At 42.2% G+C, this 15,533-nt stretch overlaps 2 protein-coding genes across 5 annotated transcripts in view; both read right to left on the bottom strand.

Annotated features, from left to right (window-relative positions):
• Window positions 1-5,453: 5,453 nt before the first annotated feature.
• LOC120024993 (ras association domain-containing protein 10-like) lies at window positions 5,454-7,621 on the bottom strand. The gene has a single exon (XM_038969406.1). It carries the CDS (start codon window positions 7,317-7,319, stop codon window positions 5,925-5,927), a length of 1,395 nt encoding a protein of 464 aa, XP_038825334.1. The 5' UTR covers window positions 7,320-7,621; the 3' UTR covers window positions 5,454-5,924.
• Window positions 7,622-10,149: 2,528 nt separating this feature from the next.
• The window catches only part of LOC120024892 (transcriptional enhancer factor TEF-1-like), a 62,661-nt gene continuing 57,277 nt past the window's right edge, over window positions 10,150-15,533 (bottom strand). For all 4 annotated transcript variants that reach the window (XM_038969241.1, XM_038969238.1, XM_038969242.1 and 1 more), the window contains 3 exons: window positions 14,709-14,849; window positions 13,913-14,065; window positions 10,150-13,272 (listed from right to left, as the gene is read on the bottom strand). In XM_038969241.1, coding sequence (XP_038825169.1) covers window positions 13,159-13,272; window positions 13,913-14,065; window positions 14,709-14,849 — 408 coding nt within the window. In that variant the 3' untranslated portion in view covers window positions 10,150-13,158. The remainder of the gene's footprint in view (window positions 13,273-13,912; window positions 14,066-14,708; window positions 14,850-15,533) is intronic.

Genomic DNA, 15,533 nt, shown 5'->3' with positions numbered 1-15,533 from the left:
AGAGGAAACACCATGCACTGCACCCGGCCCGCCACAGGAGTCACTAGTGCCCAATGGGACAAGGACATCCCTGCCGGCTAAACCCTCCCCTAACCCGGACGACGCTGGACCAATTGTGCACCGCCCCATGGGTCTCCCAGTCCCAGCCGGCTGCGGCAGAGCCTGGACTCGAACACAGAATCTCTAGTGGCACAGATAGCGATGCAGTGCCTTAGACCACTGCACCACTCAGGAGGCCCTCTGACATGTTCATAAGTCCGCTGGAGTGTCTGCCTTTGTCAAATATGCAAACACAAAGGAATCAAACTATGAAACATAGTATTTTCCAATACATTTGTTTAGACTGGGATCGTGAGGGTGGCTGTCTAGATCTTACAGATAGATGTCTGTTCTCTCTTTGGTTCTCTGGGCAGTTTGTTACAGTCTCACCATTCCATCCCAGGTCTGTACTAGTAGTGTAAGGTGAGAGATATCAGAGCAGGTAACAATAGAGAGGTGGATGGGTGATGTACCTGTGGGTGAATAACACACATGAATAGGTTCCACATGGATAGTGTCTTGTCTCAACGCTAATTGCTGTCAAAGTATCAGATCCCATTTTATGGTTATCAAGTATCTTTGATGTTGGATAAAAGTTTTCTAACTAAAACTCAATGATGCATGATCTGAACATAACACCCCTCTGGTCTTATGTTTTACACCATAAACGTACATACCAACATTACTTATTTAGCCAACTTAGAAAGAATACTTTTAATGCTTTTGTACACTCTTCATCCAATATTTTTTTATTTTTTTTATTTCACCTTTATTTAACCAGGTAAGCTAGTTGAAAACAAGTTCTCATTTACAACTGCGACCTGGCCAAGATAAAGCAAAGCAGTGCGACACAAACAACAACAAAGTTACACATGGAATAAACAAGCGTACAGTCAATAACACAATAGAAAAAAAAGAAAGTCTATATACAGTGTGTGCAAATGGCGTGAGGAGGTAAGGCAATAAATAGGCCATAGTAGCGAAGTAATTACAATTTAGCAATTTAACACTGGAGTGATAGATGTGCAGATGATGATGTGCAAGTAGAAATACTGGTGTGCAAAAGAGCAGAAAAGTAAATAAAAACAATATGGGGATGAGGTAGGTAGATTGGGTGGGCTATTTACAGATGGGCTATGTACAGCTGCAGCGATCGGTTAGCTGCTCAGATGGCTGATGTTTAAAGTTAGTGAGGGAAATATAAGTCTCCAGCTTCAGCAATTTTTGCAATTCGTTCCAGTCATTGGCAGCAGAGAACTGGAAGGAAAGGCGGCCAAAGGACGTGTTGGCTTTGGGGCTGGCCAGTGAAATATACCTGCTAGCGTGCTACGGGTGGGTGTTGTTATCGTGACCAGTGAGCTGAGATAAGGCGGAGCTTTACCTAGCATCGACTTGTAGATGACCTGGAGCCAGTGGGTCTGGCGATGAATATGTAGCGAGAGCCAGCCGACTAGAGCATACAGGTCGCAGTGGTGGGTGGTATATGGGGCTTTGGTGACAAAAAGGATGGCACTGTGATAGACTGCATCCAGTTTGCTGAGTAAAGTATTGGAAGCTATTTTGTAAATGACATCGCCGAAGTCGAGGATCGGTAGGATAGTCAGTTTTACGAGGGTATGTTTGGCGGCATGAGTGAAGGAGGCTTTGTTGCGAAATAGCAAGCCGATTCTAGATTTTATTTTGGATTGGAGATGTTTAATATGAGTCTGGAAGGAGAGTTTACAGTCTAGCCAGACACCTAGGTATTTGTAGTTGTCCACATATTCTAAGTCAGAACCGTCCAGAGTAGTGATGCTAGTCGGGCGGGCGGGTGTGGGCAGCTAACGGTTGAAAAGCATGCATTTGGTTTTAAGAGCAGTTGGAGACCACGGAAGAAGTGCATTGTGCCATAATAGACTTTGTCTGCATTATAACCTTGAGGTTCTCATTAGACATCCCAAAATAATTACAGAACTTTCTCATAGCACCTCTGTGCATTTATACAATACATTGAAAATATTGAATAGCCATTGTTAGTCCTCTGGTTTTGATTTATCCAATCATAATCAAACACATAAAACAGATAGCCTCCTGCCAGGCTTCCAGGATGGAGGCAGTAATGTATACTGCTGCTATGTCTCAGATCCAACACCTGACACTGGATACCTACTGTATACAGGTACAGTGTGTATACTAAACACTGGTTGGTTTACAGTGTGTGTGGTATCTAGGAATCCATACAGTAAGGAGTTTAGTTTAGCTATAATCTGTCTTTGTAGGAAAACTGCTGGAACCACCAAGGTAGCCGACTGTATATGGTGGAAAATCAGAGCGTCATAAGAACCTGGTCAATCTGGACTCCTACTCCAGGATGTTAGAAACAAAAGAAAATGTGGAAACACCTGAAGTAGTTTCTCCTTTTGTGTTAGTGCGCTCAGTATGCTGTGTATGCTTATGGATGCGGGTGCTTTCGTGTCTGCATGCATGCTGTGCTTGGCTTGTATGTTGTTGTCATGGTTCCTGTATACAATGTTCAATGGCTCTGAATGCCAAATATAAATTCTATCCTACTGTAAAGCAGCCAAATCAGGGAAATGGATGATTGTAGTGTGTCAGGATGCTTGGAGCCTTGCTTATTGGTCTGGAAAGTCAGTTTGGCGCTGACATTTTTTTCTCCCTCTTGTTTAAAACACAAACAAACATCCCCCCTAGCAATGCAGTGTCCCATGACCATGACTTGATTGACACCTGCGCCCTATTTTGGGTTCATCTACTCTGGAGTCACTGAACCTTCAAATATTAGAGTTCTGATAGTGTGGTAGTTCTGTGTGTGTGTGTGTGTGTGTGTGTGTGTGTGTGTGTGTGTGTGTGTGTGTGTGTGTGTGTGTGTGTGTGTGTATGTGTGTGTGTGTGTGTGTGTGTGTGTGTGTGTGTGTGTGTGTGTGTGTGTGTGTGTGTGTGTGTGTGTGTGTGTGTGGGCGCGCGTGGGCGAGAAAGAGAGCAAGTAATAAAGCGGGAGACAATCAAGTGTTTTATCTGGTCTGGTTCTATCATGGGGGAGCGTGTCCCTGTGTAAAGTGAAGGTTTTGGTTCAGACTGTCTGAAACCTGGGTCAACAGTAATAGCCCTGTCCTCTCCTCACACTGCAGTAATGAACTATTTATGGGAGGGGTGGAGTTAGAGTACCTGTCATTATCACCCATTGATAGATACCTGCCTCGTTCAGGACAGGGGAAGGAGTTGCAGGGAGTCAGTGGGGCAGGGCCTCATTAGAGGGGGTGGGGGCTCAGTTCTCGGTGCAGGGGAGTGGAAGAGATTGATGAAGGATCAAAGACATGGCAGTAATTGCGTCCTGTTTGCTGTTTGAGAGATGAAGGAGCCCCCTGAGAACCTCCTCTTCTAAATACACCTCCTCCCCAAAGCTACAGCTCAGTCACCACAGTGTTACTCACTTTCCCACACTCCTTTGAAGGGCTTGTAGAATTCATATAAAAATGATCATGTATACTTCAGGTGTGTGTGTGTGTGTGTGTGTGTGTGTGTGTGTGTGTGTGTGTGTGTGTGTGTGTGTGTGTGTGTGTGTGTGTGTGTGTGTGTGTGTGTGTGTGTGTGTGTGTGTGTGTGTGTGTGTGTGTGTGTGTGTGTGAAGAGAGCCTCATGAAAATAGTGACATAAGCTACAACAACAGTAAAATGTCATACTAGTTGGGTGGCCATTCTTGTGTGAGTAAAAATCTAACCTAGCCCCTATAGTGTATATCAGTGGAAGACATACACTATGTGTTCCTGAGCCTGTACAGCCAAGAAGGGAGTTTTACAGCATTCCTCCTCGCTGGTGCGTCACGGATCCTTGACTTTATTACTGAGGAGGGTACGAGAGGTTCCAATAAACTCTAGCAAGTGTTTCTGGACTGACATTAAAAAGGGATTAGCATTCTCTATCTGTTGTGACCTCTGAGTGCATCCACTAATGCATCCAGATCACATACTAGTTCATTCAGTGGTGTGCTGGTGGCATGCTAACATCAATTTCTGAACAGATTTAATATAATTGAGAGTGATTGGAATTATAAAATAATTTCTGAAATAGCATGGTTATAAAGTAACCGTACCACTGAGACTGGAGGTTTTCATTATGACTGGTCTTCGACCCACATTATAATCCAGCCCTATTATAATCTTTTATAATTTTGTCATCTGGAAAGGCTATTGGCCAAACATACAGTATGTTGCTTTAATCCATGATTGCCCAACCCGAGGTGAGGTAATACTTTAGTCCAGATGTTCACTGGCTGTGATAGACAAACAGAAATACTATTTGGGCCATTGGAGCATATTACACCCTGTTATGAAATTATGTAGCTTATACATATGTAACAACAATATTATCTGAATGATTAAAATGTTAATATCTGTTAAGTGTTCTGCATAAATAAACTATGTTGCTGCAGTGGTGAATGTGAAGTAGAGCCAGAGGTAATGCTCTGACATTAGCTTTGCAAACAACCCTGATGGTGTTATTTGTGACAGTCTGAATGCATCTGCAGCTCTGGTTTTATAGCTACAATCCTCACACTGCTCAACAGACCAACCAGATTAACGCCAACAGCAGGCCTCTGATTACAGCTAATGCTGGTTTGATCTAGTGTTCAGGGATGTGTTAAGAGTGCACTATAGCAGGGGTACAGTAGGGGTGGGCAGGGGGGAGGAGAAGGGGGGGGGGGTCCTCTTATGAGACCCTGGCTGAGAGGGACTGGATCTGAAGCCTGACTGAAGACCAGTCAACAGTGAAATACAATAGCATCATGTGATACCCCACCTGGGCCAGACAGCAAGCCTCACACTCACTATTGTGGAGAAATGCAATGTAATGCCATACTACTGTGTCTCTCTGTCAAAGGCATCTCTGCTGTTTCTCCCTGTGTGGGTTATGTCAGAGGAAGTTTTCACCCCTGGCCTCAGTCACATTGATTGGGAATCCCCTGACGCCCATGGATATGAGCCTAAATCCTTCATGCCTTTCCCACTCACACTGTGGCACAAACGTCCTGTATGTATCCCTGATCCGTTATGTACTGTACAGGCTCTGGTTTACTCTGTGTGAGCTCAGCATCTGCTTGGAGTTTTCATCCCATTGCGTAACGCGGCATGCCACCCCTTACCCTACCCACCGTCTCTCTCAAGCACACATGCACGCAAGGGCATGAACACACACACACATACAGTGATGCATGCATCCACACACTCTCACACATACGCACATGCATGTCACACATACATACATACACACACACATACATACACATACATTGTTTAACATCATCCTATACTTTTCACTCTTCCCAAACTCTTTCCTGATGCATACAATTTGCAGACTTAGTATTGATTAGGCAAGGCAAAGTTATTTTCTGCACATTTCAATGAAGCAATTGCACATAAGCTTTGTAAATTATGTTTATTTTAGTATGTCATACACCCTTCATATTTAAGAATCATCAGTGTGTCCACAAAATCCCATTCCAAACAGAAATAGCACTTGTGCAGTGTTACATTTAGCATGGTCTATTTTAAGTCTGTTTAGTCTTGCAAACACAAAGACTTCCATCCCTTAATCAATAATAATCTGACCGATAACACTGAGGTGTGTCTTATCCTGGCACAGGTCAAAGGGTTTTTTATAGAGAAAAGGCAGCAAAATATGTGAATAGCTATAAGTGCGTATATTTAAGTGACCAAGTATATTGACTCTGTAAGCTACATATTAGTCAATATATTTTGGGACATTTTTGAATACATTGTATAGTGTTGTTCATTGTGGGGATATACTCTATGTCAGATCCCTGAGTTTTTAGACATACAGTAATTATGTCCCATAATTGTCAATAGAATTTGAAGCATCCTGGCAATTTATACCAATGACTCGCACACAGGTGGGTTATCCGAGTCCTGACTGTGCATGGAGCTCAGGCCAGTGTCTGAGTCGTCATCGTTGGCATTGCATGTCTTTGAAAGCCCCCTGGCTTGCTCCACCCACTCACTTTTCGTCTCCAGGGGACGCATCATTGCTGCCTCAGTAACCACAGAGTTGCAGTCATTGTCCTCGCTTGGTGTCTCGTCATCCTCTATATACAATGAGTTCACTTTCTCCAGCAAATCCCGTATCTCTTTTTCTTTCGCCCCCCAAATATCCTGGGTTACATTCAAATCATTTCTAATAGCCTCCAAATCCGTGTTCAAGCGCAGTCCAATGTATAAACTAGTATCCAGCTGTGTTTTGATCCTCTCCTCCTCCAGAAGCAAATCGTTCTCGAATGATGTATCAGCTTCGAGGGCTAAAGTGTCTGTGTGTGTCGCATGGGCTGTTGATACCCACATAGCGGTCTCTCCCGCGCTGGGTTTCACCTCTTTACTTGACAGCTCCTCTTGCCTTCGCTTCATCCACCTCTGATTCAGTTCCTCTTGGATCTCCACAGTAATGCTGTCCATGAGCGCTTCGTGCTCAGCCAATTCATCCTGAAGTCTAATCACCTCCTCACACCGTTGGGCATACTCCTCAAACTGGGCAACAGCCTCCGCCGAGCACGGCTTCTCACCCTCCTGCTTGGAGAGCCCGTCAGAATGCGCATCCACTAAGTATGTGTCCTGCACGTAATTGATCCCATGCATTTTCATCCTGTCAAAATGAACTTTAGCTTCATACCTTTCTATCTCTCTGTCCAGTTCTTTAATTCTCTGGATCTGTTGGCGGATTGTGTGGTCCTGGGATATGACCAGGTGAACCAAAGTTTCCATTTTCTCCCCAGTGGGCGCATCCTTGGACACGGTTTGCGCCCTCTTTTTATTTATTTTATCCAACTTTCTGAAAGCTTTCCTGACAATCCGACGTTGTTTCTCAGGTGAGAAGCCCATGGTGGCTCTTGCTGTCCCCTTGTAAATGCACGGGCTCTCCTTGCTGAGCACCACACGGGCCTCTGCGCTCCGGGGTCCATGGTTAGCCAAAGAAGCCTCATTTTTAACCAACACAAACCGCACGTTCTCCTGCTCCTCTCCCCACGCGCCCCAAAGTCGAAGGATCTTTGTTTTATTCGGCAAAATTCGTTCAGATCCTCTCCATTTTTCTGCGATGCAATAGGACTGGGGTGATCCCGAGAGCATGGCTACAGAGACACATTGTTGCAAGTTTTGATCCTCTAGGAGCACATTGACCACATCTGCACAGGTGGTGCGCTTTGACAGTCCGGAGACAAGCTTCTCCTCTCGGCAAACCCACACAGATATCTTACTTTCCTTGGACTCCATCATAAACTAAAACTAAACCCTTTCCCCTTTAGATAACCATTCAAATTACGTTTTTTGAGGATGGAAACGGATTGGAAAAGAGTTTTGTCATTTAAGTGCTAAATTAATTGTACATCCGCATACGTTAGAATAAAAAGCAACATCCAACATTCTGAGATAAATTGTTCATTTTACGCGTTCCCTCAAGTAGTTGGTAGCGGATGGGAAGTCCTTGCTGTCGCTGTTTGCTCTGTGTCCAAGTAAGCACACTCAACTGCGTTCTTTGCGCGCTGTGCGTACAACCGGAGACTCGCTCTGCTTTGATCACATGACAACTGTACAGTTTCAAAACTCGACAAGTAACACCGCCCATACAGTTTGTTACTCTCCCAGAGAACCTGATTGCGTATTTTGATAAAACGTGATAACAATGTATATTTAACTAGGCAAGTCAGTTAAGAACAAATTCTTATTTATAATGACGACCTAGGAACAGTGCCTTGTTCAGGGGCAGAACGACAGATTTTTACCTTGTCAGCTCTGGGATTCGATCTAGCAACTTTTCGGTTAATGGCCCAACGGTATAACCACTAGGCTACCTGCCACCCCAATAACAACAACAACACTATTATCCATGAATAACAACAACAAACGACTAATACTACAACTAATAATGATAACAATAATTACAACAACTACCACATCAATAATAGTACTGATATGTAAAATTAGAACAATACTTATAATAATGTATTATTATTACTAATATTCATTTACAATAATTTACTGTAGTAAATGTTTATGAATGAGACCCAATGGGTAGGCCTATTCATCTTTCATTTCACCACTCAGGTAAACATCATATTATATCATGTGGTACCTTGGATGATGCCAACAGAAATGCAGACAGTCCTGGGGTTGTGGAACACTTCAAATAGTGACAATGGGAGGAGTGAAATAAGGTACTGACATCCCTAAATCAGAAGATGTTATCTTACTGCTGAGCATCTATACTTTTTTAAACCAAATACATTAGCATGCGTGTACAAAGTAAGACTAATTTACACACATCTGCATTGGAGGCTGTAGCCTAATACATTGCACCATGCATCTTCTCTGGGTGACACACATATGTCACTTGACTGACAAACACCCCAACAAACAGATGGTAAAAGAAAAGCAATTGTATTGAGCCAGCTTCGTGGTTCCACAGTACATTGCCAGGTTGAATCAATGTTGTTTCCACGTCATTTCAACAAAAACAATTCATTGTGATGATGTTGAGTCAACGTGGGAAACGTAAGGGAATGTCATCTTTTTTCACCTAACTTTTCACCTAAATCCAATGACATGGGGACATTCTTTGTTGATTTTACGTTGAATTCTCATTAGATGACAACTCAAACAAATGTAAACCAAAACTAGACGTTGAAATGACGTCTGTGCCGAATGGGATGATCACTTCCTGGTTCATTCAGAAGACAGCGTTCTAACCTTGATCTCAAGGATTTATCTGGAATTAGAGAGAAATTCTGTCCCCCTGCTGGTACCTGTCAAGTGAGGACAGCTACACAGCTACACATTTCACGCCCAGTATGAGTGTCCAGTATTATTCCTCTTGTACTCAGATACAGCTGTGTAAAAGCCTCCCTAGAAACAGGAAGTGTAGTAGTCCAAATCTGGCAGGGCTCTGACCCCTGGGAAGATTACACTGGTGCACTGTGCATGGATTTAAACATGTCTCCATAATCAGATCCTCTCACACACATGAGCCAGACAGACAGACACACATCTGTTAGATATTATGTGGACAGTGTCAGTGGAGAGAGAGGATAGGGAGAGGGCATTCTGTAGATGGACGAGTTTTTCTGTCTCTGATTATTAAGCACACAAAACTACTGTTACAGTCATTACAACGTAAAACCATTACAAGGTATAATCGATGTGTGAGTGAGTGAATGAGAGAGCAATAGACATACCTAGGCTCCAGGTTGAAATATGCTAGCACTTTTTACAACAGTGTTTCAGAATGAACATGTCAGTGCAACAGCTAAACAGCAACACCGTGGCCTTCAGTCTATTTTAGGTTGGTCCGATGGACAAGTCTTTCATTTGATAATAGCTCCATCTGGTGTTAGCATTCAGTATTACCCATGATAACTTTATTCAAAAAGGAAAGTGATACATTTTACAATGACACTAATGCTTCATAAGTTAGTCACAAAAAATATATATAATTAAGTGCAATAGTCATGCTAGATCTTATTCAAAATGAACGAAGCACAGAACTTTAGCTGAGAGAGGGCTGTGCTCTAGGAATAATAACATTGTGCGGCAGCTAGCCTAGCGGAACCTTAAGAGCTTTGGCCTAGTAACTGAAAGGGTGTTCGTTCATGTAGTCGGCTGGGGGATTCTAACCATCAGTTGATGTGCCCTTGAGCAAGGCACTGACCCCTAATTCCTCCTGTAAATCGCTCTAGATAAGAGTGTCAGTTAAACGTAAACAATCTTTATCAAAGAGTGCAGCCTGTGTAAGTGGCTTCGTTATTGTTGTTATAGAGGCTTCTTTTGTAAATTGTTGTCCCAGATTATGAAATCTAGTTCCATAATTGAAAATACTGCCACATGACATAATGTAACGGTATGGAGATACTGTAACAAGGCTGGCACCAATACAAAAGGCAGGGAATGGCTCCCTCTGTTGTGTATTTGTGGCTAGTACAGCTGATGTGTTCTTACATATTATGTTAATTTATCTAAAGGTTTAGTTAGAATTGAAGTATTAATGTGGAGATGTTCCGAATTTTTTTATTGTTGCATTCTCACTGTCAGTTGTTCACAGAATAAAAAGGGAGACCATATTTTTCCTGATTTATTTAACTTCAATATTGTATACATACAAAGTATCTAGAAAGCTACAAAATATCAACCACTTTATCAAGAAGGCATGAAAATGTTACGGAGCAAAGACAAGACCATATGCAGTAGAGAACACATACACATAGCAGGTTTTATTTTCTGTCCCTTGCTCCAACGCTTTACTGTCATGGATATGAAAAGATATCACACTTCTGTACCAAGAAAAGCCAGGATATATCATTTTATACAAAGCACCTTTTTACAAAGAAAATCTCTGCACAAAAACCCAATAGTTGTTTTTATGGTACTATCTGATCTATGGAAAAGTTCACTTTAAAGCCAACATCTTAAAATGGTAATAACCAACAAAAAAGGTACCAGTACCTACATTTAGACAAAATTACAAACAAATAACAACAAGAGCTAAACTGCTGATATGTTTGTGTCGAGATTCCGTTACACATCCATGCTTTATGTCCATTTATCCAGAGTGTCCTCCAGACAATCCATCTGATCAAAGGCAACAGTCTTCTGTTCCCCAGAGACGTGGGAGGTACAGTCAGCCTGGAACTGACATGTCAAATGTACCAGCAGTGTCGCAGTAACAGCATCACCACCCTCTTGGGGCTTGGAATATACCCAAAATGTAATCACAAACCATCATATACATGTAGAACAATAAAACAGGAACACCTCAGTAAGTAATTCATAAACGTGAACTAGTACACAGGGCAAAAAGGGAGATAAAACAGTCAACAAAGAAAAAATATATATGCCTACTGAACTCCAGTCTCCATAGGGCTGTAGCAAAAATACTGAGCAATTGAACCAACTTTGTCTGTATCCACCAGAAACATTTTCTGCAATGATTCAGAATAAGACGTTCCCATAAATAATTTTGTAAGAATCAGGATACATGTATCTCTTCTTAAGGTAAAGTTGTAAGCCTATGTGACTTCACAGCTGCTAGAACGAGTCACCATCCTCCATTCTATCAGTTGCTGTCTGGTCAAACAGGCCTTTCACAGACTATAACTTTACACACATGTATAGTACAGGTACTCTTCTTAACAGATCATTTCTTAAAACCAAATTATATTAATATATAATTTATTTCACCATGGATCGACTCACTCACTGTCCCTTGTCATCTAGTACAAACCTTCAGCAAGGCAATGTGGTGATTGGTGTCATTACATCTCTTTTTGGTTTAGCAACACTTAATTCATAATTATTTACTATTTTCATTGCTGGAGATTCTAAACCAAAGGCACTTCCATGCTACAGTGCAGGACATGACTAGAGATCGTATGTATCTCTGTATTTTTGGTCTTTCAGAACAGGAAAGGCAAAGTCAGTTCTTATTTATGTTAAAAAGTAACTCAGTTTAACTCGCATGTTTGTGGTAAAATTTTGTACCAATATGTATATTGGTGAGGGATTTTATATATTTTTTGTGCGTGTTAAAAACAAAATACATTCTTAAAAGTAAACCAAGGCCAGTTTGACACCATACAATAAGGCACTGTACACTGTTACACTTTGGCAGATTGTACTGTAGGTGAATTCCTACAAAATGTGAAAATTAGTCACCCAGCTTAGGAAAGAGATCACAGCTTTAGTGGCATCTTTTGGAATTCACACGTCCGTAACATGTTTAAGGCTCAGAATTGGTGTAGGCCACAGATTCATGGGGTGGTGTGAACGTAAAGGCAGCGACATTGGCTAGAACTTAGTAGAAATTACACTGCAATGGCCAGAAAAAATGCATAATCTGTTTAGAGGCAATGAAACTGCATACTGAACACAGCCCGCTGTCTAAGAAGTGATCCATTTTCTCATGGTTATTTCAGGATATCCTAAAACCTTAAATCACACATCTAAATGAAAAAGGTCAAAGTTAAAATTGGCTTGTCCTAGAAGGGGAACCAAGTGCTTAGGACAAGGTGGCAGTCCACTCAAAGTAGCTAAAGTAGTGCTTTCATGCTTTTAGAATCAAATCCATTTTAATGACTCCGTCGGACACTGGAACAGGACAGATGTATGGTTTCCTTATTGCAATGTAAGACTTGTAAGCCCTGTCTGGGGCAGAGACACAGGTTGAAATAGGCGTCTGTAGTGTAATCACAGTGTATTCATTCTGCTGTTAGTGTCTAAGACCGTGGATTGTCCACAGGGATCGGTATCTTATTTCCCTGAAAGAAACAGATGTTTTTGTAAAGCAATAACTTCACTATTATGATGCCCACAATCACCTGCCTTCGACTAACTTTCGTGTAGCAATTTTATTATCCCCAAAATGTTTTAAAAAATGCTTTTCTTTGGAAAACCAATTGGTCAAGTGTGTATGTACGGTTTGTATATCTATACCACAGGAGGCTGCTGAAGGGAGGACGGCTCATAATAATAGCCAGAACGGAGAAAATGGAATGGCATCAAACACCTGGAAACAATGTGTTTGATGTATTTGATACCATTCCACTGATTCCACTACAGTCGTTACCACGAGCCCGTCCTCCCCAATTAAGGTGCCACCAACCTCCTGTGACCTATACGCTCACAAATCAACTACGGATATACACATAGTTTACAGAACCCATGGGGAACAGACAACATCTTTCTAGTGTTTTCTAAGTGTACATTACAAGATCAAAGCGGAAGAAGACAACATACACATAATGTCTGTTGACCAAATTAAACCCAACCAACAGATTCCTTACATACTGCCTCTTTTATATGTACATCCTACAAACAAAGATTGACTTGCCATCCTTAAAATGAAGAATTTATCCTGTATCAAAACATAGAACAACTGTACCGCAATTCACAGCTGCAGTCAAACATCAAATACATACATTAATATACAAAGAAATGAATAACAATAGGCCTCGCACAAAATGTGACCGAAAAGCAGTGCATGTGTGATTTTCAGCTAGAGGCACTGTCACTTTGTTTTGAGGTTCTTTAGTCTATGTAAAGGGAGGATTCAGGGGGTTCAGGAGTCTCATTCCTTCACCAATCGGTAGATATGATGCTGGGCACCGTGCTCGCTGTTCGACACCTCAAACACACACGCCATACACAGCAGAGTCTCCTGTGTGTCCCTGTTCGTCACCACCTGGAAGAGACGGAAATGTCATGTTAGTCATTCGGACCTAACGCAATCCCACTCCATGCAATGCAATGAGCAGTCTCTGGAGAGGAATATGGGTCTCAGGAAAATTACTTTCCGATGCTAAAAGGCCCACGGACAGATGTCAATCAGCAAACAGTGTGACAAAAACAAGTCAATTTGTAAATCTAAGGAATTTAAAGGAGTGGGTGAAAAAAAATGAAACAAACAAAACCGGGGCAGGGTTGAGAGTGCACACCCACACATGCATTAAAAAGAGCTCTCTCTGCAGTGGAGAATAGGACTTTAAGCCCCCATGTGATGGCTAATAACAGGGGTCCCCACCCCCTCTGATCGCTCCCCTCCCCTCCTCCCTTCCTCTCCCCTGCAGATGATAAGGCTCCTCACACTGCGTTCCATCCCCTGTGGAATGTTAGGAATGCAGGAGCAGGGAGCGAGGCTCATCTCAGGCCCCAGTCAGAGCTCCTCTTTTCAGGTTCGCTGGAGCCAAAGGAGCCCAGCAGAAAGCTAGGATAAAGGAAAGGGAGGGTCCTAGCCACAGGTTAGAGTAGTGGGAGACTGGCTTTTGTAATTACCTGCTTAAGGAAGCAGTAGTAGGACGGACAGGACAGGAAGTAATCCTTACCAATAGAATGGTGAAGTTCTCCAGGACACTGTTCATCATGTATTTTTCAGGCAGGTGTTTGAGCTTGTGGATAAAGTTGATCATGTATTCACACATGGGAGACCGGCTTATCCTGTACACAAAGCGTCCGTTCTCAAACCGGGCATACTCCGTCTGGGGAGAGAGAGAACCAACATCCAGAAATGTGTGCCACATAGCTATGTCACACATACTGTATACCATCACTATATCTGCATCGAACACGTCACCCTCCCTAGGAGAGGGGGTGACCTTGACAATTTATTGTTAAAACGAGAGACTGCCTGGATCTTGAATTTAAAGACACTCGCTCCCTTCGGTCTCATCGTAGAGTTTGATCTGAAGTCATTCCTGTGATGATTGTGTTTTTGTTATCCATTGTAAATAAAGTGTTTTGTAGGCCTATATGATGTAGTCTAATTGTATCTATGATCGTATGTAATCCATTCATGCTTTTTTATATGTTCTATTGATATTTGTAAATCGACCAATGAAATCATGCCACAGCTGGCCAGGATTACAGACACCTGTGTGTGTCCTTCCAAACTATATAAACTAGTGTTTGCAGTGTTTGTCATTAAATCCTGATGAAGACAGCTTGGCTGTCGAAACGTTGGTAATAAATTATTTCATCTGAACTCCTAGAGTGTGCGGCTCACCTGAGAACCTCACCTAACCAGGTGTGCGCTTCTTCCACCTCCACATATACTGATGACGGAATATGTCATTTACAGAATATGATCATTATTCTGAACAATAAGACTGATTGAGTACCCACCTCCACCTTCTCAACCACCTGCTTGCCAAAGGAGCACACCTTAGTTGAGCAGGTGATTGTCATGTTCTCGGAGCTCTCATACTGACTGGTCACTCCATAGAAAGCCCCCGCTTCATCCTGGATGTTGCAGTTCAAGTCAGCCTGGGAACCACAAATAACACAATATTAGTTGTTGGTAAGACAGAAATGTGTTCCATTTCTTCATCCATATGAGGTGAGAGAAATGTGTTTTAGCCCAAAAATGGCCATCATCACAATACTACCCCTCTAGTGAGAGGGCAATGAGATGACAATTTAATGCAATGCAGAATGTGTATGGATATGCACCATGCAATGGCAAAATGTTAGTGTAGATTGAAAGTAGTATCTCAAATAAATAATGACCTACACCTGTGAATGTATGACCATCTAGTGGGGCATCAGTGATCAAGTGAATGGACCGTCTTAAATAAATTAAACACTTCTTAGCCACCTCTGAATGACTATGTAAATGTAATCCATATTTGGAACTAGATTATAAAGGAGATTAAATGAAGTTATATTAAGAGGCTGATTCATGTAGGTGAAAAGGAGCAGCGCTCTGAGGGCAGCTCTCCAGGTCCAGGACATCATGTTCATTACGGGGACAAAAAGAGCACATCTCCTTCTATAGCATCCTCCTCCTTCATTAGTCAAAGCAGTTACACTTTAATTATTGTGCAGATTGTGCCTTTCATTTGAAATTCAGATTGGCCGGTCACTTCAAACGGAATTTGAGCGGGCTGTTCTGGCTGCGACGGCGAGGCCCACTTTGTTGGCTGCCGCCAGTTAGCATTTTCCATTGGG

This window comes from Salvelinus namaycush, chromosome 30 (assembly GCF_016432855.1).
Source record: "Salvelinus namaycush isolate Seneca chromosome 30, SaNama_1.0, whole genome shotgun sequence".
NCBI classification, from domain to species: Eukaryota; Metazoa; Chordata; class Actinopteri; order Salmoniformes; family Salmonidae; genus Salvelinus; species Salvelinus namaycush.
This window is presented reverse-complemented; position numbering and strand designations above follow the sequence as displayed.

Excerpts from the sequence above, each read along its gene's own strand:
- LOC120024993 (XM_038969406.1), bottom strand. The coding sequence starts at position 7,319 with ATGATGGAGTCCAAGGAAAGTAAGATATCTGTGTGGGTTTGCCGAGAG.